The sequence below is a fragment of the Notolabrus celidotus genome, chromosome 15, assembly GCF_009762535.1.
Source record: "Notolabrus celidotus isolate fNotCel1 chromosome 15, fNotCel1.pri, whole genome shotgun sequence".
Lineage (NCBI taxonomy): Eukaryota > Metazoa > Chordata > Actinopteri > Labriformes > Labridae > Notolabrus > Notolabrus celidotus.
This window is the reverse complement of record NC_048286.1, coordinates 22,656,417-22,678,787: the sequence shown is the minus strand read 5'-3', so window position 1 is coordinate 22,678,787 and position 22,371 is coordinate 22,656,417. Positions and strand designations below refer to the sequence as shown.

The 22,371-nt window shown below is 39.2% G+C and overlaps 3 protein-coding genes across 6 annotated transcripts; 2 read left to right on the top strand and 1 right to left on the bottom strand.

Moving 5' to 3' along the window:
* Positions 1-168: 168 nt before the first annotated feature.
* LOC117826304 (protein ABHD8-like) lies at positions 169-7,124 on the bottom strand. Of its 3 annotated transcripts, none has more exons than XM_034702256.1 (5): positions 6,667-7,124; positions 3,326-4,158; positions 3,032-3,202; positions 2,176-2,392; positions 169-2,083 (listed from the first exon to the last, which is right to left on the bottom strand). In XM_034702256.1, exons 2-5 carry the CDS (start codon positions 4,147-4,149, stop codon positions 1,871-1,873), a joined length of 1,425 nt encoding a protein of 474 aa, XP_034558147.1. In that variant the 5' UTR covers positions 4,150-4,158; positions 6,667-7,124; the 3' UTR covers positions 169-1,870. The 3 variants fall into 3 exon arrangements, with proteins under 3 accessions (XP_034558147.1, XP_034558148.1, XP_034558149.1); XM_034702257.1 differs by having other exon boundaries at positions 6,671-7,124; XM_034702258.1 differs by lacking the exon at positions 6,667-7,124 and adding an exon at positions 4,270-4,340.
* Positions 7,125-10,201: 3,077 nt separating this feature from the next.
* On the top strand, positions 10,202-12,682 carry mrpl34 (mitochondrial ribosomal protein L34). Its single transcript, XM_034702320.1, has 2 exons — positions 10,202-10,346; positions 11,907-12,682. Exons 1-2 carry the CDS (start codon positions 10,291-10,293, stop codon positions 12,223-12,225), a joined length of 375 nt encoding a protein of 124 aa, XP_034558211.1. The 5' UTR covers positions 10,202-10,290; the 3' UTR covers positions 12,226-12,682.
* Positions 12,683-13,955: 1,273 nt separating this feature from the next.
* On the top strand, positions 13,956-18,458 carry LOC117826337 (DET1- and DDB1-associated protein 1-like). Of its 2 annotated transcripts, XM_034702323.1 has the most exons (6): positions 13,956-14,076; positions 14,187-14,320; positions 15,177-15,257; positions 15,394-15,445; positions 16,631-16,692; positions 16,824-18,458. In XM_034702323.1, exons 2-6 carry the CDS (start codon positions 14,312-14,314, stop codon positions 16,926-16,928), a joined length of 309 nt encoding a protein of 102 aa, XP_034558214.1. In that variant the 5' UTR covers positions 13,956-14,076; positions 14,187-14,311; the 3' UTR covers positions 16,929-18,458. The 2 variants fall into 2 exon arrangements, with proteins under 2 accessions (XP_034558214.1, XP_034558212.1); XM_034702321.1 differs by having other exon boundaries at positions 14,004-14,320.
* Positions 18,459-22,371: the final 3,913 nt, after the last annotated feature.

Genomic DNA, 22,371 nt, shown 5'->3' with positions numbered 1-22,371 from the left:
ATATAGCACATATGAGCACTGACAATTTGTATATGCACAATTTTAGCATAAGAGGAAGTACATGTGCACCCTGTAGTCCATACAGTTTTAACCAACACTAAAGGAGACACACAGTACATTGCATCAGCAGCACTTGTTGGTTTTTGAAAAGTCCATTGAGAATATATCTTTTTTTTTTTTTTTTTTTTGAGGTGTCAACTTCTTTCCACTCTATGTTTCTCTGTTTTGTTCCAGTTGCATAATACCAGTCATGTTGCATCAGCATTCTGTCAAAATGCATACATAACAGACCAGCATGGTGGGTAAAAATGTCCCTTTTCTAGGGAGGATTCCTGCTTTGGCTGACGTATATTTGATTTGAAGCTTTAGACACCCAGTTTCTATTACCAATCCACCATGTTCTTCTCCTAACAGTATGAACTATCCAACTAACAGATAAGAACTGTCAGAGAGCACATAAGACAGTGCTTTTACGCACACCTCACTGTCCCATTATGAGACAAAGCAGCACCCATGAATGAATGTTTTTATTCTTTACTTCTGTAGATAAATAGGATGCACTGGAAAGTAGTAGGGGAATGTACAATTGTTTTGCATTTATCATCTTATAAATACAACAGCTCAAAGCAGTCCATCAACCACATTTTTTTTATGGCTGTTGCTGTTATTGTAGAATAAAAGCAAAATAATACTTCAGTGGAAGTAAAACTTTGAGTAGAGAGAAGTGCTTTGTGAATCTTTTTAATATGAGAATATATTTTGTCTGATGAAACCCCTTCCATGTTCTGAGCTCATGCAGGGCTTCAGCACTTTGTATCCATAGGATATCATATGCAATAAAGAAAACGCAAGAATAAAGGAGAAGAACCTTTAGGCATCCGTGCTCGTTTGCATCTGTTTCTCTAACCAGCTCAAACAAATTACTCATCGAGGATTATTACATTTTCATGCAACTTTGAATCAATGCATTGATTATATTGTGCTTGACAGAGACGCAAAGCTTTTGGACTTCAGACTAATTAATAGAGTTCAATATATGGCAAATAGGTTACTGTAATTTGAAAAACATAGTCTGTTTTTTTTAGACAGTTGCTGTGATTGTGAGTGATGTGTATTTAGCACATTGTATGCGTGTGGTTAATATTTGGCTGGATTGCAGGTAAACAATGTATGATATTTCTGTGATTACTCTTCTTTCATAATGTAATCTAGAGATGCATGTGGTGTGAGTATTAATTACATTTAGCATGTACATTGTTATAAATTTGATGTCTTTATATCGTTCCCCACTACTGTCCAGTCACTATTTTTAGATAAAATATCATCCATAGCATTATACTCCAAAATCAGATCAGTAATCCAAATTCAATGCATATTATTCAACCAGTTTCCCATAAAGCAGATGTAAGACCATTTTGCAAAGATTAAACAGAAGCTCTGCAGAGCTTTACAGAATATTTAGGATAAAGGTGAGGCAATTCACATACCATTTCAAGAACTCTAAGCGTTTTGTATCTTGTGGTAGTCAGTTCTTCACTAGAAAACATTTCATACACCAATCACAAATGGACACAGTCCTTTTGATCTCCAGATATTGTGTCAAACACGACGAGATGGGGCACAGACTGGTATCAAAAGCGCGAGTTCTCTCGTTTTTATTTGCATCCAGTCCCCTCATCTTTACATCTGTTCTATCGTTCTCTGGTCGGCACCATGCCTAAGTCCTCCTTTATCTTTGAGCACCAGTGGCCTTCCGCATCCTGAAGACGTGGCCCTGTTTGTAACAGCTCTCAGCCTAGGAGCAGCCTTTAGAACACATGCCAAAAAAGGCCATCTGCTGGGTTCTGTGATGAATCTAGCTTTTTGTTGGTTATTTGTCCAGAGACTTATTGATTTTCAGTGTGTGGAGAGTGTCACTGAGAGCAGCAGTCTTGTCAGTGTCTGGCTTGTGGCTGTATTTTTTGGACATATCGGGCTCCCATAGAAAGAATTCATGGAGGAGAGTGTTGACAGTGTCGGGACACTCCATCATGACCATGTGACTTCCTTCCTCAATGACTTTGAGGAATGCAAACAGCAGTATCTAGAAAGAGGGCAATATGCAGAACATCAGGACACATTATCTTTAAAATCTCATGATAAATAATTTCTCATTTACATAAAGATGTATTGTACCTCTGCCATACGCTGGTCCTCATCCATGGGCACAAACTTGTCACACATGCCATGAACCAGCAGGATAGGAGTCGTGAGCTCAGCATGGTAGACCTCGTCCCCCTCAGGCCAGTACTGTCCGCTCATCATGGCTCGCAGGACAAATGGAGACACGTTAAAGGCATTGCCCTGCTTCAGTAGCTGCTTTTCTTTGGCACCCTGACGCGCAAATCCAGCTCTACAGATGAAAAAAGAAAGTGTTACTTTTTACGTGAATGTTTAAAGGCTTGGCTATATCAAAGTTTAAACTCTTCTTAAATCTGGATTCTTCTGTTTTGTACATGGTCAAGTACAACTAACAATGATGTGTCATGATATATAGTGGCAGTTTTGGCAAAACTAAAATTAGAGTTGTTCTGCACTATAACCAATACAGATACAAATACAGAAACACATACCGATATATCATGCCATTATCAATACTGATTATTGATACTGATACTGATACAGATATATATATAAAGATACATATGCTGATATCAATATCGTCACCAATACCAAATTGATACAGATACAGATACAGATACAAATACTGATATTAATACTGACACTGATACCGATACTGATACCAATTTGATAGTCTGCAGATAAATATATTAACATCTATACTGATAATGATACTAACACAAATAGAGACAAATACAGATATTCATACTAGTGCAGGCCTCTGTAAAAGCCTAAAATGTGGTATCAGTAATTGGGTATCTTGAGTATGCAAGTAAATGCAACAATCAGCCGTATTAATTTGATGCAGGAAATTAAGGGATATATAGTATCAGAACATCACTAATGTAAATGAATGCATATAGAATCTCACTTGAGAAAGCTCCAGGCCAGACAGGGTGACAGACAGTGCAGGACACATGATGGCAGCTGGAAGATGGAGCACAAACTGGGCTCTAGAGCTGTGGGACCTCCTCCATTTATCATCACCACCTTATGGACCAGATCAGGATACTCATGGGCTAGAAAGGTGCAAAATGACACCCTAAAAAAGATATAATAAGAGCATGTTAACAACATGCATGTTAATCAACATTGCATATCAAAAGAAAAGGAACTTAGATAAGTTTTAAAAACTTTTAGGAATGATTACAATGAAAGTACTGACCCATATGAGTGGCCAATGAGAATGTTGCGTTTACGAGCATATCTCTTAAATATGGCACGGAGGTCCTCAGCAAGAGCGTAAAAAGTATACGCTGCTGCTATCTGTGGTGCAGTGCTGGCTCCATGACCTGCCAGGTCGGGGGCAATGACCTCGTAGCCTAGCCTGGAGAAGAAGTCCAGTTGACTGCCCCAAATGTCTAGAGATCCTCCCACGCCATGCACAAAGAATAGTGCTACATCTGAGTGTGTCCCTTTGCAGCTGGAGATCACCCTCTTTGAGTCGATCAGCACTGTGCGCTTAGGCTTCCGACGACGGCGGCGAGGAGGGGGAGCAGGTTTCTGTTCCCCGTGGTGCGGAGGAACCGGAGGGGGAACAGGGTTGGGATCTGGAGAAGAAGGCATTTCTTTGTAGTCAGCCAACTCTACCTCAACAGTGCTGCAGGGCTCCAGATCCCCATCCTGACACTGCAGTATCTCAGAGTGCAAAACATCCCCGAGATTTTCAATCACAAGCTGGCCGTTCCGGTAGACGGTGATCTTCCTCTTACAGTGGACACTGCTGCCTGAACCACTCTCGATATTTGGATCCTCAGGAGAGTCATCATCTTTACTGTGGCCATCTGTCTTCTCCTTGCCCGTGACTTCCTCTTCCCTTACTACGGGCTGGCGTTCAGGGATGATGTGTCGCACTCGCAAGACTCTGCCAGGTTTCACCTCTACAAACTCAAAACCATTTGATGGTTCAGATGACTCCAGGGGTAAGACCAGACTGGCAGCCTTCCCAGTCAGACAGCACAGTATCCCTTCAGTGATACTGGTCAACATGGTGCTTCCCTGCAGACACAACATCAAACAGATACAAAAAAAACCACACAATTAAAAATGCTTCATTTAAATGATTTAAAGTCTCACAGCTGCAAACATTAACATGTAAAATGGTTCAACCTTAATTCCTTGTCGCTGTGTCTGCAAATGTCAACAGCTCAACAGGCAGAAATGAGTCCTTAGCATGGTTCCTATTAATATTGGACTCGAGCTGTTCCCTAGCAACACATTCGCAAAGAAACTGTCCTCTTTATTCTTCCTTCAGACCACAGCTTGTGTGTGGTTTGAAAAACACAGACAGCAAGGATGTTTTCAGTTCGACAAGCTCAAGACGTCTACACCAATTCCAAACACCGCTGCCAGTTTAATTTAAGCTCATTGGAGACACTTACCTTTGAGACACAGCAGCTCAACATTCAAAGACACCAGGATCAAAAACACAAATGGAGACGGATGCATAAAAATGAAACTTGTGCCGTACTGTACTGTGGTTTCAATGTCTGACCACTCACACACTGACCTAGACGTCAGCTATTAATAACCTATTTTTCACATGATCAGACCAGAACCAGTATGTAAAAATAGAAAACACCATGACTGTGTACATGCTGCAAACTGTATGTCTCATAATATTGTGATTGCAGTTTTCCGAGCTATTCTGGTTTCATTGAAGATGAGTCAAAACTTCAGATAATCTTTGTGTGCCCACAGCTAAACTTCACTTTAGTGGTGCAAATAAAGAATTATTGGTTGTCATTTCTGATAAAAAATACAGGCTGGGATCTTCAGGAAACAGGTTGAGAAGACTTCTATAATAAAGCCTTATGGTTTCCTGGTTAAAGGGAAATTTTATATTATTGCTAAAGGCATAGTATGAAGTTCACGTCAATCCTTCTTTCAGTCATACTAGGAAAATGATTCATTTGATCTCAACACCTTGGGAAGTTGCCAACAGACAACACAAATCAAAGTAACCTATACGTATAAATTTAAATAATCAAGGATGCTGGGATTCAGTATTTATATAATTAAAGGTTTCTTCTAGACTCAACTCATGTGAAGTGTTTGTGTTGAAGATGAAGTAACCTATCTCCTCTTACATCCACACAGTGAACACTGTAGATGTCATTCGTCCACATTTCAAGCTGCATGTACCGTACTTAATTCCAAAGTTAAAAAGTAGGTCAACACAAATAAGGCTTTTGTAACAACCCTATTTAGCTAAACGAATGACTCAACCAAAAACACACCATGCCTCTGAGGGCCGGCACTCTACAGGTTAATGGAGCTTGTTTATCTCAGCTAGGTCTGCAGCTACACAGGAGGGTTAATGATATTGTACATGGGTCTGTGCATACATGTGAGAGAGTGTGTGTGTGTTGTTGTTGTTGTTATTGGTAATAGTGGTGGCAGGATGGTCTGAAGGTCAGATCATCATATGCTATCAGTTACACAGAGGAGCCCAGTGAATGCTGACAGAGACGCCTGTTTCTCTGTAAACAACAATATGGAGCATGGAAAGAGTGCGTGACAACAGCAAGGGCAGCTCAGTTAGATATATCTACGTAGCTATCTATTATCTGTCTATCTATCTATCTATAGAATAGAATAGAATATTTCTTGTTTTCTACTTTAATTAAGAGCCAGTCAGTTGTGATTCAACCAACAAGTGTTTCATGATGACATGATGTGTTGGTCGTGAACGACAAGCGTATAACACCTCATTAACACAACACAACACTGCATCCCTGCACCCATCTGCAGTCCTGTCAGCTCCAGGATTCTCCTCCTGACCTACAATCCATCACCACGGTCAGCCAGGCTTTGAACATGGCAAATGGACCCACATCTGACACCCACAAACCCTAGAGTCAAACAGTCTGGGTGCTTTTCAGCCATGTTTTTTTTCTTCCAGCATTACAGAAAATGTAGGTTGATATGTCTGCTGAGTCTTACAGTAACACACATTTGGTACTCTCTGTGCTGCACTAGTTCCAAGCACGATACAGTACGGGCCAGTCTACATCACATCTGCACATCTCATGTGCATATTTGCAAAATTTGACAATATTTAACAATCTATCTTTACCTGGGTGACTCGTGCTCTCATGTCCCGTGGTTTTCAAGCGTCCAAAGCATTATGACAATACAATATCAAGACGCAACCCCAAGTAGAAGGCTGTGTTCGTCAATTATGCCATGTTAATATTTAATAAACATCAAATATCATGTTCAAAATAGTAAAATGCACAACAAGGACACTTCGACAGGCGTGACTTAGGCCCAAATAAAAGCTATGTCGCAAAATCAAAAAGGATCAAAAATCTATAGCAGTCTTGCAAAAGGGCAATAACTGCTACACTTGATTTATTGACTGATGGCTCCATTATTTTTGCGCTGTCACAAGACAATTGCATGCAATCATTATGTAGCAGTTTATTGATGCGTATAACCAGCTGTCTCCCACTCAACATAAATAATAAGAAAACACAAGTGCAATAAAAATGGACCTCTTACCTACAGAATTTAAGATGAGAGAGGGTGATTAGAGATCTGCTCCGAATGCTGACGGTCAAGGCCAGAAGAATCTGAACTGAGAAAACGTTTCATTTGGTGCAACAATTTGTCTACGCTAGAGATGCTGCAGACGACTCCACGCTTCTTATTAGCCTCATTAGACCGCTGTCACGCAAAATGGACAGGCTGGGATTGATGATAAAGCATGCATCCATGAAATTGTGCCAGTGGTATTCCGATAAGACACCCATCACGATTACAAACGATAATGTTTCTTTATTTTTCCTCCCTCAGCATCCACTGCGCAGTCAGGCCGGACCCTGCCCAGCCCTGCTGCCCTTGTATCCGCAGCGCACGCCGTGAGCTTCGTGCAGTTTCTATGCTGAGTGGCAGTGAGGAGGGCGAATAGAAGACAGCAGAACACTGTGAGGAGGCCAATGAGAGACGCTTGTTTCCTTGTTGCCAAGGCTGAAAGAAAAGCAGAATGCGTGCGTGCCTGTATGTTTGCGCGCGTGTGAGTGCAGGGAGAGTGGCAACAGAGATCCAAACGACAGTCCAGCTAGTTATATAGACCCTAAACCATGGAGCTAAACAGTCCTGCATGAGTGGTCCCATTGCAGATCCTAAGCACGAGTTTAACAATCATACCTACATTATCATAAAACAACACCTGAGCACTTGTTATTGTAGCTGCATCACTGAAAGGAGAAATGACCTTAAGTTTAAACTAATTGAATTAAGATGTGCCGAATCCCTGTGTTACACTTGAACTTTCATCAAACGGGGACAGTCTGGTGCCTGTCACGGGAAGACCAGGGCAGGGAGCCAACAATAGTGTAGGCTAATAGCCTTACTGTTGTTGTTGTTGTTGTTGTTGTTGTTGTTGTTGTTGTTGTTGTTGTTGTTGTGTTAATGCACAGCTCTTTCAATGAATGCTTTGAAACTTAATTGAGGCAAGTTATATTCTAAAAAGATGTATACATGTATTGTGCTCATGAGAACTTTTAAGTTTTGACACCCTTCTCTCATTGACTATCTCATAAACTGTGTTGACTTTGACTTACAGTTACATTAACTAATGTGTAATAATCACGTCTTAAACCAAGTCAGTCATGCATTTATAATTCACCCTTTCAATGTGCTGAAATTTGTAATGTTCACCTTGAAGAATCAATTAGCGTTTATAAAAATGTGTTTGTTTTGTGTGTTTTGTCACCATGCAATGTCGAATATTATTTGTTGAAAGCTATTAGAGACATATGTTTGAATGTTAAATGTCATCATTACTTTAATTTGTTTTTAATTTGCTGAAACTATAAAACGCGCTTGCCAATTGTAAGTGAACTGATAAAAAAAAAACTGAAAATGATATTTTCTTTAGAGACAGTTGTCTGTATGAGTTCGGATGTATAGCCTACACTCAGGGATGCTTAAAATTTGTCATTACTATTATGTATAGCTACAACTGGTGGATTGGCGATTGGGGAAGTTGCCCTAAGCTTCTTCTTATTGATGCATTGGACTTTAGAGGGGAATCCAATGTACTGTAGGTAGCTATCGGGCAGTGGCGTGTTCAGAGGGGTGGCCAAGGGTGGCACTGGCACCCCTCTGAAATCCAATTAGCCACCCCAGGTGCCACCCCAAATCCTAAACTATGATTGGCTATTTGCCTTGTTAGAGGTGGGGTTTCTGTTAGAATCTATAATTTGGGATGAGTTAAAAGGGGGACAGTAGCTTTCTTTTAGTGCTCTCAAATGTGACTTTGAAAAAACATCTTTTGTAAGCTTAAGATTTCTATGTTGCCACTTTGTCATGTTTTTTTTTTTTAGTCAAAAGGAATATAACAATTGTTTAATAATTTAATGAAAGTAGGTTGTGAAGACAGAAAGGGTAAATGTTATTTTTGTGTAAATGCCCTGTCCCCCCCTGCCTATGAGAGCCTCAGTTGGGCCACCCCAGTCAAAAAGTTCTGGACATGCGCCGGCTATCAGGCACGGTTTTCACACCATTACAGTCAGTATCATCCTCTATGGCAGGGGTTCTCAAAGTTTTTTGGCCTGTGTACCTCCTTTCAAAAACAATTTCAGCCAAGTATCCCTTGTATGGCCGAGAAAAATGTTCAGGAAATAGTATGAAAAAATAACATGATGTGCATGTGGTGATATGCATGTGGTTTTACAGTGTCATAATAACATTGAAATAAAAGATGACACAAATTCTATACTTTTGTAATGCAATATTTTTCAGAAATGATTAAAGATTGAGGCAGCTAGTACCTTTGATGGCCCAAGGTGCACACCGGTTTATTTCTGTCAAACAAGAAGCATTTCAACCACTTGTCCATTTCATGAATGAACATGCTCAATTGGAAATAGGGCCCTATTTGATGTTGCATTGAAAGAAAAAGGAAATGCTGTTCATAAAGATGTTTCAATCAGATTTTTTTATTATTTGTTGTGATGCAACATTTTTTTTTTTTTTTTTTACATATGTCACGTACCCCTTGCAGTACTCCCAGGTACCCCTAGGGATACACGTACCCCCATTTGAGAATCACTGCTCTATGGTATCATCATAGATAAGGAGAAGTGCAGAAGAAAATGTGATTAGTGTTTTGATATTGCACACCCTGAGTGCAACTCCTCAGGCTAAAGTTTCTCTCAGATTGTACACAAATGTTAACTTTTTTGTTAGAACACCAATCCAGCAGATACATTTGCCAAAAAACATAGCCTTATATTTTAGCTCATCATTTATGTCTATGAATTGTACTATTTGTTGTACATTGTGGTCTCGACCGGTGAAGAGCTGTGAGTTTGAGGCTCCCTGAGCAGCTCCTTCAGCAGCAGACTGACTCCCACCCTGCAGGACGGAGCGCTACCGCAGGTCCTTCATCCCATCTGCAATCAGACTGTTTAACAACAGCACTGCTGTGTCCCGTTAATCATCTGTTCTCATCTTTTCATTCCACTACATGGAAGTTACAATGTGTCTTGGCACATTCACAAACAACTACTGTATCCATCTGAATCGCACTGTTTCTTCATACTGTGTATGTTTGTTTTTAAATAACCTGGTGCAATTTTTATCGTGCAATAACTTACCTTATCTATTTATCAGATAGAAGTGTACATAGTGTTTATACATCTGTAATAGTTGCCATATTTTATTTCATTTTACATTATTTTATTCTATTTTATTCTATTTTATTCTATTTTATTTTATTCTATTTTATTTTATTTTATTTTATTTTATTTCTTTTTATTTTATTTTATTTTGTTTAATTTAATTTAATTATATTTTACCTTGTCATTACTATTATTATTGTTATCATATTTTTTAACTATCTTAGTACATTGTTGTATTCCCCTGTCCCGTGTTGTAAGCTGCTGTAACAAAAGAATTTCACCCAACGGTAGACAAATAAAGTATATCTCATCTTATCTCATCTAACCTGAAAAGCTCTGAAGAGGGTACAGAGCGAGGCACTGGAGCTCCAGCAAAACGCGTTTCCATTGGCTAAAAAATCTGAGCCAATCACTGTGCTTCACATTTGTAGGTTGTCTCTCAGGCGTGTGACATTCACTGCTCTCATGCCTGTGTCCACTGAATAAATCTCTCAAAATGAACATCCTACGGTCGACTTTGTCCCGACTGCGTGGAGTAACCAACCTCACCAGGTAATACAGTTGTATATTGGCATGTTAGACAAACATTAAAGCCGGCTGTGTTTCATTACCATGATATCATTTACAAGTTAGCTTAGCAGCTAGTTGCAAGTTAACATGCCTGCTGATAAGAAATTGCATTTGGTTCACTTATGTCTACTAAAAGTTGAATGTAAGCTTAACCAACCAAATCATAGTGAGAAACTGAACTGGTTTCAATAACGTCTCTAGATAACGTGGTTAGCTTTAATACACTGTCAGAAAGAAGGACACGGCTGAGGTCCATTTTTGTTCTCCAAGGTACAGCTGCTGGTGATGTACCCTCAAAGGTCCCTAGTTGATCTATATGGTACTTACCTGTACCTTTTCTAGGTTAAAAGGGTAAATATAAGTTCCACAATGATCATGGGTCTTTTCTGGACCTTTTTTTTTTTTCAACAAATGAGGGTACAATGCCATGAAAGTGAGTGGTAAGAAAAAATTACCTTTCCCTTCAAACTATCTTTGGAAATACTGCTCTCAATCAGGCATAACAAATCTTGAAGGACACTCCTCATGTTCTTTATTTAGAATATGAATTATTGCCCTCAGGAAGATGGTTCAGAGCAAGCAGATATAAAAGTAATCGCTTCAAGCGCTCCTTCCTCCACTCAACCAACAGTCTGAACTAACATAATGCTCTCGTATGAGTATGAGGGTTCACTTACTCTGCACTTATGTTCATATGATATTGCTTTTTACTGCCACACTGTTATCTTATTGGTATTTATTGTATTATTGGTATTTGTTGTGTCATGGGTATGCCTCAGGACATGTTTTTTTTATTTTTGAAAGTGGGCAATGAATGTATTGATTGGCAGCAGCACTGACAAATTTCTCTCTGGGGACAATAAAGTTTATCTTATCTTACAATGACAAAATCAGACTGTCCGTATGTGACCAGTGCTGTTTGGAGACAGTATGGTCAGAGCATTGAGTTTCTGTAATTTTGAACATCAGGAAAACATTTGGAAAATCAAGTTTGTGTATGCTCTTTTTCTTTAAGACGCGGTTCCAAGAAGAAAAAAAAAATCATTTAATTGGGTGCACCTCAGAGAGTAATACAACTATTAACAAAGTATTGAAAGCCACACAAAATAAACACATTTTTTGCAGCAGCATTTTGTGTATTCTGTACTACATCATCGAGATGTTTTGTATATTACTAAATGTTACCAACACTGTGAGGAGCCTTTCTCGACCTATATACTGCAGATCAGAGTTACTAATGAACATCAGCCAACAACATGTTCCCCAGAGAGCTAGGTCCTGATAATGCTGACAACGGTCTTTATGGAAACTTAAATTAATCAGAACCTACTGGTTTTTATGTGGGATTCACAATTTTTTGATAATTAAGGTAGTTAGTGAAATTTGATTCGTTTGTAAATACATCGCATCATGTTTTAAAGGGAATAAAGGCACAGGATCACTGCATAACTAAATCGCACATAAAATGCTTTGATCACGGTGTGATGTTGGTAAAAAGTTGATATTCCAGAATCACAATTTTAATTTATGCTCTTTTAACAGTCCACCTGCAGGGAACCTTGCTGTAAATGGTACCTCTCAACTCAGATTATTCAGCAACTGGATTATACCCAGAACAACTGCAGGGCCCCAGGTTTCCAGATGCGGGCCTCTTTCTTCTCAAGCTGAGGGTTCGGCAGTATTCCAGCAGCTTCCGTGGCAATACCAGCAGGTACGGACACGGAAAAGAGGCACAGAGTATCAGCCCAAGAACATCAAACGGAAGAGGACCCATGGCTGGATCAAGAGGCTCAGTTCACAGAGTGGCATTGAGGTGCTTCTTCGACGTATGTTAAAGGGACGCAAATCTCTCTCACACTGAAGATCTCTGTTGCGAAACTGCAAGACTTTCAGGAAACAGACATTGACTCTGAAATCTTGGTGGTGTTCTACAAAGAGCTTGTTTATGTGTTAGCTGTTGATACTGGGTGGGGCTTTTGTTTGGAAGTAACACTGCATTGATAAAGGGGAGGAGGATGAAAACTGGCTGACGAAACAACCAAGTTACTTCTGCTTTGGTAAAGAGAAGCCCTTTAGTTTCACTCACTTAATTTTGATTTGTAACGTTTGGTTAAAATTATTAAATGTGTGCAGATGTCTGGATATTTTAGTTTTTGTGTGTGGAAAATCTTTTATTTCACAGCCAAAATGTGTCCTTAAAAAGTCTGAGTTTAACTATGCTGCTCCCAAATAAAGAAATACAAACTGTGCATTGCTTGAAAAAAACACTCTCAAAGAATTTTTCTGATAGGAACTCAAAAATAAATTATTTCAAAGAATTTTTGGAGTACAAAGTGTGTGTTGCTTTTAAAAAGAATGTTTTGACCTTGAGCAGCGATTTCTTACATATCCCTTTTTAACTGTACAAAATAGGCTGAAATTGGGCAGTTTTAAGGCAGGGGAAAGGAAATCTTTAAATGAGCTTATTCATATGGTTGTTTTGGTCTTGCCTCCAATATGATCAGGTTACACAAATACCACCAGCTCTTATCATTTCCAACTAAGAAATTGCTTAAAAATGTGACGTTGGATCTAAAATTAGTCAGAGGGGGAAATTGTGGCGTTCATTTGATGGCTGAGAATAAAAGATCAAAACTGAATAAATAATTTACATGTGCAACATGTGTACTTTATTAATAAACAGTTGAAGTATAGAATTTGCCTCTTCATTTTTGTAATTGCAGGGCAATTTATCGTGTGATAAGTTTCAAAAGTGTAATCCAGTAGGTGTTAATAGTTTCCATCTCGTTTGGTATCTTTACCTCCTGTATGTGGGAAAACTTAAAATGGGCAATAATACTGTTTACTACAACTTACTTTAATATTATACACCAATATTTATTTATTATATAGCTTAATCTGTCATTACCAACCATAATCACACCATGTCAACCTGTCACTACTGAAACATGCCTGTAATTACTGCTATTTAATCAATTTTTAACATTTGTATTCATCTAAATTGTATTCTTTCTTTATCTTTTTTTATTTTTACTTATTTTATTTTACTAATTGGAACTTTTTCTTGATTGTACTTATGTCTGGGTTGCTGCAACAACTGAATTCCCCCCCGGGATCAATAAAGTAATATCTTATCTTATCTTATCTTATCTTATCAGAATAAGAATCAGCTTTATTGGCCAGGTATGCTTGAACACACAAGGAATTTGACTTTTGTAAACTGTGTTCTCTTTTTACCAGGCATAAGAATAAGGCTTACAAATAAAATAAAAATACAATAAAAATAAAAATATAATAATTATAACAATAACATCTGCTATAAATACAAAGAACAACCAATAGGCATGACTAATATGTACAGACTAAAATAATATGATAATAGTGCAGTGGTGAGTAGCAGAGGTAGTTAGTCAAATAAATAGTCGAAGACAATTTACACTCAAATTTGCAACCTGTGTTGTTTTCATACCCGAAGCCAGCTAGTATTATGAGGTGTGTGTGTGTGAGTGTGTGTGTGTGTGTGTGTGTGTGTGCGTGCGTGTGTGTGTGTGTGTTACATAATCACCTTTAGCCAATCAGCACATTTTTTTCTGTGTGTCGTCACAACAGCTCAACCAATGAGGTTCGTCGGATCTCAGAAGGTTCCCTCCCCCGGACAAATGATCAACAAAAATGGAGTTGGGAACAAGTAGCAAGTTAGCCTTCTGAGACGGTTCGATCCTGATATTTGTGTTATAACCGGCGCTTTAGTGCGATTGTATGATATATTTGAAGTAACAGGATGTCCTAATACTGAACTCTTGCGTTGTTTCTGATTCATAGCAGTCGAAGAAGCTGTCCAACGGACAAACAACCCGGTGTCTTGGCTACGACGAAGACAACAAGGCTTAGTTAGGAGCTAGCTAGCATCAAGCTTCACTCTCAACGTGCTGTAACAAGGAGAAGAAATGGAGAAGGTACGATCACCAGACGCTTCTTTACTTTGTTTATTGGTTGTATATTGTCAACTGAAACTAGTTAGTTTCTGTAGACTACGATAGACGTGTTAATGATGTTGTTTAGGAAGATAGCTCGCAGTATGTGCTGCAACGTTACCTCGTTGAACATTACAGAAAGAAGATTTAAGAAAGCTTTATTGCCAAGTGAGCTCGCACACATAAGGAATTTGACTTGGTGAATGGAACACTGGTACTTAACAAGACAGTAAGAACATAACAAGACATTAAGGACACAAGACAGTAAGGAAACAACAAGACCTTAAGGACACAACAAGACATTAAGGACACAAGACCTTAAGGACACAAGACGGTAAGGAAACAACAAGACCTTAAAGACACAACAAGACAGTAAGGACACAACAAGACAGTAAGGACACAACAAGACAGTAAGGACACAAAGAGGTGGTGACCCGGGTGAGAGGGGTCTGTGAGGATTTTGCCTGTCCATTTCCTCATCCTGGAGGAGTACAGATCCTGGAGGGAGGACAGGAGGGGGCGCCGAAGATCCTCTCTGCGGTCCTGACTGTCCGTTGCAGTCTCCTCATGTCTGATTTGGTAGCAGAACCGAACCAGACAGTGAGGGATGAGTACAGGACAGACTCAATGACTGCAGAGTAGAAATGTGTCAGCAGCTCCTGTAACAGGTTGAACTTCTTCAGCTGGTGGAGGAAGTACGGTCTCTGCTGGGCCTTTTTCAGCACAGAGTCTATATGGGTCTCTTGCTTTAGAAAGAAGCAGTTCTGTTATCCATTTATGGAGTGTTGTACCTCAATGTTACTTTTAAACTGTATGTGTTTTTGTCTGTTCTTTTCAGGGAGAATTCCTCAAAGGACTACCAGTCTACAACAAAAACAACTTCAGCAGGTTCCATGCAGACTCTGTTTGTAAAGCATCAGTAAGTCATATTGTTGGTTCTCCAAATGAAGACATGATATTATGTCAAAAGTGATCATATTTATGTGATGCATCTCTTTTCACTGATGTGATGTAACCCACTTAAAAGACTTACACTGATTTTGATGTTGTCCTAGAACCGCAGACCATCTGTGTATCTTCCAACCAGGGAATATCCATCGGAGCAGAGTAAGTGCTACATCAACATCTTTCAAAATGTTCTATTGGTTAACTTCTGATTCACTAGCAAGGACCACGCCACACAAGGATATAAGTTTGAACATTTATTGAGCTAGTTGTGCGCCGTGTGGCCCAGCAGAAGGAGACTTCCATGGGACTTCCACCAGGTCTGGTCCGTCTGCGATCCGCTGCAGTCTGGCTCCGTGCTCTCTTGTCCGCCAACACCCACCGGTTGCGTTTTCAGAATGCTACACGGAGCAGGACCGCCGGACAGCCGGACAGCCGGAGTCATGTGACCGAGGTTTCCCTGCGGCAAATACTGATCAGGGATTATCCTCCTCATCTCCTCATCCATGTTATCTTTATGGTTCTCTGAAAACCTCTGACGTGATGACTCCTGGACTGCCTCCTCTCAAAATTACATTTTGTTGTCATAGTGAAGTTGAAAATGATCTACGATTAACACGGAGTGTTATACTCTGAAAATTAACTGGATGTTTTAATTTTGTTTTGGTGCCTGACCTTCTGGCCTGCTTCATCTGCTCTGTGCTGAATTGATGCGTCGTGCTCCGGCATCTGGCAAAAATAGAAGTCTTGCGTCTCTGATCCGGAGGGCTCCGACCTGCCGGATCGGAGACGCAGCCCAAACTCAATGGAGCGGATCCAGTGGAAGTTAAAACATTGACTAGAAAAGAAACCTATCAGATCCGGTGCTGTGACAGATCGGAGACGGACCGGACACGGATCTGGTGGAATTTGGCCACCAGGATGGGGGTTCCGTCTCAGCGTTATCCTGCCAAGCTGATCTTGACCCCAGGCTGTACCTGGAATTAGACAAGGGCACAGAAGTAGCGAGCACAAGTTGAGTAGAAGGGGATAAGGACAAGAGGTTAATTGAACCAGAGAAAGGTGAGGGAGAGTGGGTTGAAGAATCACAGACAAACAGGTGGAGTAGGTTGGCTGCGTTTAAGTAGGCTTGTCAGGTGATTGAGGGTGTGGTTTAGGTGTGGTCCTGCTCCCGAATTTAAGTTAACACCTTAACTTCATTTAAGACCGTTATAATGTTCTCAAATCTCAGAATTGGTAGACCCCAAACAAACACCCCTTTGTTCTTTATTTGATCTGTGAATGATTCAGTCTAGAAATCTCATCAGCCGACATGACGTAATCATTCATTGGGTTGTCTCTCCTCAGTCATAGTCACAGAGAAGACAAACATCCTTCTGCGGTATCTTCATCAACAATGGGACAAAAAGGTGACGGTTTTTAATGACACCATACGTAACTGAGAAGAGAGTTGGTGCAGATTGAATCATTTATAATGGCGTATGTCTTCTGTTTTTGTGCTTCATCGTATGTAAAGTGTGTTACTTTTTTCTTTTATCAGAATTCAGCAAAGAAGCGAGAGCAGGAACACGCAGAGGAGGAGAACACGGCGCCGCCACGAAAAATTGCCAGAACAGACTGTCGGGAGCTGAATGAGGATTCATAAAATTGCCGTGCTGTTGATGCACACCCAGCAGAGACCGCCATGTACAAAGAAAACGCACGTACAGATGCAGGATATAAGTTTGCAAACCCGATCTGGAGCAGACAAGGAGTGACTCAATTCAGATCGCAGCCAACGTGACATTTATCCCGAAAAAACCCTGGTCTTAATGTTTGCATTTACTTCACATTTCCCCATTAACCAAAAAAAAAAAAGGTTTCCCCCAGTTCGTCTACTGTTTTCATCAGTATTTTCTTTACTCCCACGACACCTCTGCCTCAGACTTTAGACTTTCTAGTTAAAAAATACAGGCATCTACCTCTTTATTCCTCCACCTTTTTCATATTCCTTCGCTTCAGCTCACACAGGTTTCTTTGAAATATGCAAGGGGTAAATATCTCTGCTGCTCTGTTAGAGTTTACAGCCATCATTCTTCACATCATCCTCGAAATATGCATGTTTAACGTGAAGTCTGTGTGTGTGATCAGGTGACGTGCCATCTTTTGTGGCTCCTCCGAGTGCAGTCTTAAACCTGAGGATGCAAATCGTTTTTGTACATTGCTACAAGCAGACGCTGCAGCTATCAGTTTAGTCTAAGTTTGTTACTTATTTTCAAATCATTACATAACACCAGTGCTTGTAATTTAGCAATTACAGGCTTAGCTTAATGGAAAAGGTGATGGCTGCAGGCATTCGGCTGTACTGATGGTGTGAAGGCTTATTGATATGCCTTAAAGTTTGCTTTAAAGGCTTATCATTGAGCCATTAAAGTGTGGACAGCAGGGCAACAGTGTGTGTTTGCTTTTGAGGTAATAGTTAAAGTTCATTGTATTTTTTTGTATTTGTTTTGTACAGTGTTTATATCGTGATTGTTCTGACCCTTTATCAGGTAACATCGAACAACTCACTTCTTTTTTCCTCCATAAGTCAGTTATTTTGTACGTTCATTTAGTCATGCCAGTTTATTCTTAAGCTCGGCAGGCATGCAAAAAGAATGGTCAAACTTTGCTTTGCATGTCGTTTAAACATCCCTCTTGGCACATCTGAAAAACAGCAATCTGCTGCAAATTGTGTTTTTGAGACATTCTCAGTAATGTTTGCATCAAATGACGATTCAGACTATTAATGTACACCTTTCCCATCATCACAGAGTCATGTTCAGACTGGCTTTTTGTGCAGAATGAGTAAAAAAACATAGTTTACGTTTCATGATAACTTTAAACAACATACATTTGGTGTTTTGTTTCCAGCCCTTCATAGAAGAGTGCGCTAATTCTACTTTTGTTATCAGGTTGGTATTCCATCGCCTGGTTCAGCCTGAGATGTGTTTATTGTTCAATGCTTTGGTTTGAGTTCATTGTATAAATGTGTTAATGTTGATTTCAGAAGTTGTTCTTGTATAGATTGCACTGTGACATACAGTAAAGGCTGTAATTCACTAAACAGCAACAAAGTTTCAAGTGTTATTATTTAAAATAAAAAAACTTGCTGTGCGTAGTCAAAACCCCATAATAAAAATAATTCTCAATAGTAGAAGGAATGGTAATGACTACCTGAGTACATGTCATATCCAGTGGTGGACAGCAACAAAGTAAATTTACTTGAGTACAGTACTTAAGTAAAATTTTTGAGTTTCTGTGCTTTACTTGAGTATTATTTTTGAGGGAACTTCTTACTTTTACTCCACTACATTCAGAAGACAATTATTGTTCTTTTTACTCCACTACATTTCTATCAGTGCTCTAGTTACTCACTACTTTTGCTTTGAAGTCAGCTCATGAATTTACTTCTCTTTTCTGAAATCTGATCCCTAAGACAGTAAAATGTGTTTGTGTAGTTCTGTTTGTCTCAGTGGTTTAGACGTACTTGTATATCGTGCGTCTCCACAGTTGAACGTGGAGCAAACAGAGCAGATTTCACTCAGATCAGGTAGTTCATTTAGAGGTGGTAATGATGGCTATAATTCTCCACCTGAGCACCCATGTCCATATCTTCAGCCCGTGTTAGAGGTTTTTGAAATTAACAATGATACGTATCGTTTGAAATGTTCTCCCTGTTTCCCACTCTGCACAAACATACATTTTTTTTTTAAAAGGAAGTACTTTAACTGAAGTAATATTTTGACAGAGCAACTTTCACTTGTATTGGAGTAATATTTGACATGGAGTATCTATACTTTGACTTAAGTAATGCAGCTGAGTTCTTTGTCCACCTCTGGTTAAATCCAATCAATGAGCAGAAAGGACTCAGTCACATTTGACTTCTGCCCGTTGACACTGGAACAAATGTGAGTTTCCATCATAGACTGTATTAACTAACTAACTATTTTACTAATGCTAAAGGTTATTTATTGGTATATCCTTCCCAAAATGTGAAGCAACATGTCTATTGATAAATGGTGACATGTTGGTGAGTGTCTGTGCAAGTTGCACATCACTACAAAATAACTTGGACCATTAAAGGTGCAGTGTGTAGGAGTTAGCACCATTTAGCAGAACAGATTTGGTGGAAATGGGATGTTATATTTATGAGAATGTTAAAATGAGTGTATAATAACCTATATAAAACAATAGTTCTTTTTTTTCTAAACTTAGAATAAGTACGTTTACATAAGGAGGGGGTCTCCTCATGGAGGCTGCCATCATGAACCGCCATCATGTTTCTACAAAAGCTCAGAACGAACATATGTATTTGTTTGAAATTGTATTGTTATTGGAAAGAAATGTTGTTTCAGTTTGTGCCACCTTATCACAGAGCAGACGGTTACACCAAGTAAGGGATAATGTATGGTTAGCAGGTTGTTAGGATGGGTCTTGCGCACCCTGAAGGAGTTCTTTTCCCATAACAACCTGCTAACCATACATTATCCCACTTATTACCTGGCCACTAACTTAAAATACAAACACGTTGTCAAAAACATTTATTAGAATATTATTTTATTGATTTAAAATTATTTATGTTTACAGTTTTTAAAATATAATCCCAGTGATTCCTAAGAGTGGGGAGAGAGAGTGTGTATAGTTATGTGAATTAACCCTTAAATATCACAGAGTCATGGACAGAGGTGCTGTCTGGGATGAGGAGAGGGTCTTGGAGGGGTTGCCTGCAGGGGCAAGTATTGCAATTCCAGGAGGCTTGGTCCTTGACAGAACCACTACCCTTCTGGAAATACATAAGAAAAACAAGGAGAACAAAGAACTTCAGGCAAAGAAAGAGGAGCTTCAGAAGGAGGTGAAGAGGTTGAATGAGCACATGAAAGAGTTGCAGAAGGAGAAGGATGGATTGAGTGCAATGCAGGTACTCCATAACCAATAAAAATGTTGTAAGATATGCTTATTTTTACCTCTTAAATTTTAATTGCTAATAACTTTTCAATAATTTATATTTTATTGGTTCTTGTTTGCTTTATACTCTTTTGCACTGTCTACTTTGCATGGAGCAAATGGTGAAAATTACAAAGTTTGAGGATGTGGCGCAGCTCGCCAGCCACTTCGAGGGCATTCTCGACTTAGATAAGCATATTAACCAGAAGGAGGCTGAGCGCGATCGGGAGATCAACGAGAGGCAAAATGCCCTGGCAACTTTGAGGGGCCAGCATCAACTAGTGGAACAACAGAGGATCATAGAGATGTCCCAGCTCGAGGCCGAGCTAGCTGATGTGCTCTCTAAAGGTGAAACATGGGAAAGGACTTTAACAAATATTCAGAAAACAGCTTCAAAGAAAACACTTCTGTTGGGAGAGCTCAAGATGGCTGTCTGTACTCTTTATCAAATGATAAAGGGAAATGAAGACATAGAGGAAGTTGTGGACATCAATGACACAGCTAAACAGTTGGACATGGTCAAAAAGTTCTATCAAGATCATGATGAGTTCCTGAAACAGTTCCAACCTGTTGCACATACAGCAAAAAGAAAGAAGAAGAAAAAAAACAAGACAAAAAAGGCACAAGACAATTCAGTTTATATTTAAGTGTTCATATTTTGTGTGTTTTTACTCTGGGCAAGCTAAAAAAGAAACAAAAAATATTAAGATATAATGTATTTCTTTATTCATTATTTCTTACATAGAAACTGGCAATCAGACATTTTCCAATTTAGTGGAGGTGGAAGTAATTGAACACGGTCATTGTCACTTCCATCATGAAATTCTGCAGTTACCTGATAAAAGTGTTACAGAAATATCAGAGGATGTTATTTAGAAATTAGACTTCCTTAAGTGAAATAGACTCACCAACTATTGCATTAAGTTTTGTGGTATTGAGTTGTGTCCATGGTTCTTTATCAATGTGTGTTTATGGATAATCTGTCTGTCAGGCTTGACAAGGATACTACATTTCATGCATTTATTTCATTCAGGTTTTTACAATGCCTTGAATTGTATAAATCTATAATATATATCCCAATTGTTATTGTATAAGTCATACAATTAAAGCCCATAAATAGAAATATGGAGAGATATCATGTCAGCAACTTTCTGCTGTCTTGGTCAAACATGTGCCTTTATAGATAACAGCAATACTCTCTTTACTTATTCTTTCACAGCCTTTATTACTTCTATTGTTGTATTCAGCTGGGTTTTTCATGCAATACAGAGCAGTGCATGCTTCAAGAAAAAACAATACTTTTGAGGTAATTTGATTTTTTTTCTTGTAATTTTAGGACAGTCTGTGCAAAATAAATTAAACATTGAAGGGTTTGTTTGGATTGTTTTTTACTTCCTTGTCCCATATAATGAAACTACTATCTGTTCTTACTCTCATTCTTCTCTGAGCTAGAAGCCGACAAAGTTATATAAAGTTCCATTGGTTATCTTTAGAAGTATGTGTGCGGAGAAGATCGATCCCATCCAGAAAAACCATGATAACATTAAGCTGGATTGCATGAACCTGCACACCTAAAAGGATTACAGAATCCAGACCATTATTAATATTGAACCTTTTTAACAAATGGATCCTGAAGTTTACAAGAACCATTCAAGTTATTTTATTCTTTGTGTTTTTAAAGAAGCTACTCTCAGATTCTGACCTCATTACCAGCCACTGACAACATGGAGCAATCGTCCCGTGTGGCCTGTTTTCCATCCAATCTTCAGTTATCAGGCCCCTCTCCTTTGGAATCATGTACCAGTCAGGGTCTGGGAGGTTGACACCCTCTCTACTTTTAAGTTTAGGCTTAAAACTTTCCTTTCTGATAAAGCTTATAGTTAGGTCTAGCTTGGGCTTTGACTAGCTCTTAGTTATGCTGCTATAGGGAGGAAGGGAGGAAGACTACTGGGTGGAATGACTGGGGTACGGCAGAAGTTTGGAAGAAGATAGGAGAAGAAAGAAGGAAGGAGAGAAAGATGAAAAGATGAAAAAGAATTGAACAGTGTGAAGTCTTTGTGAAAACACAACCTCCCCTAAAATATATCAGGACCTAAAGTGGTGAAGTTTTTATCCAACCTCCA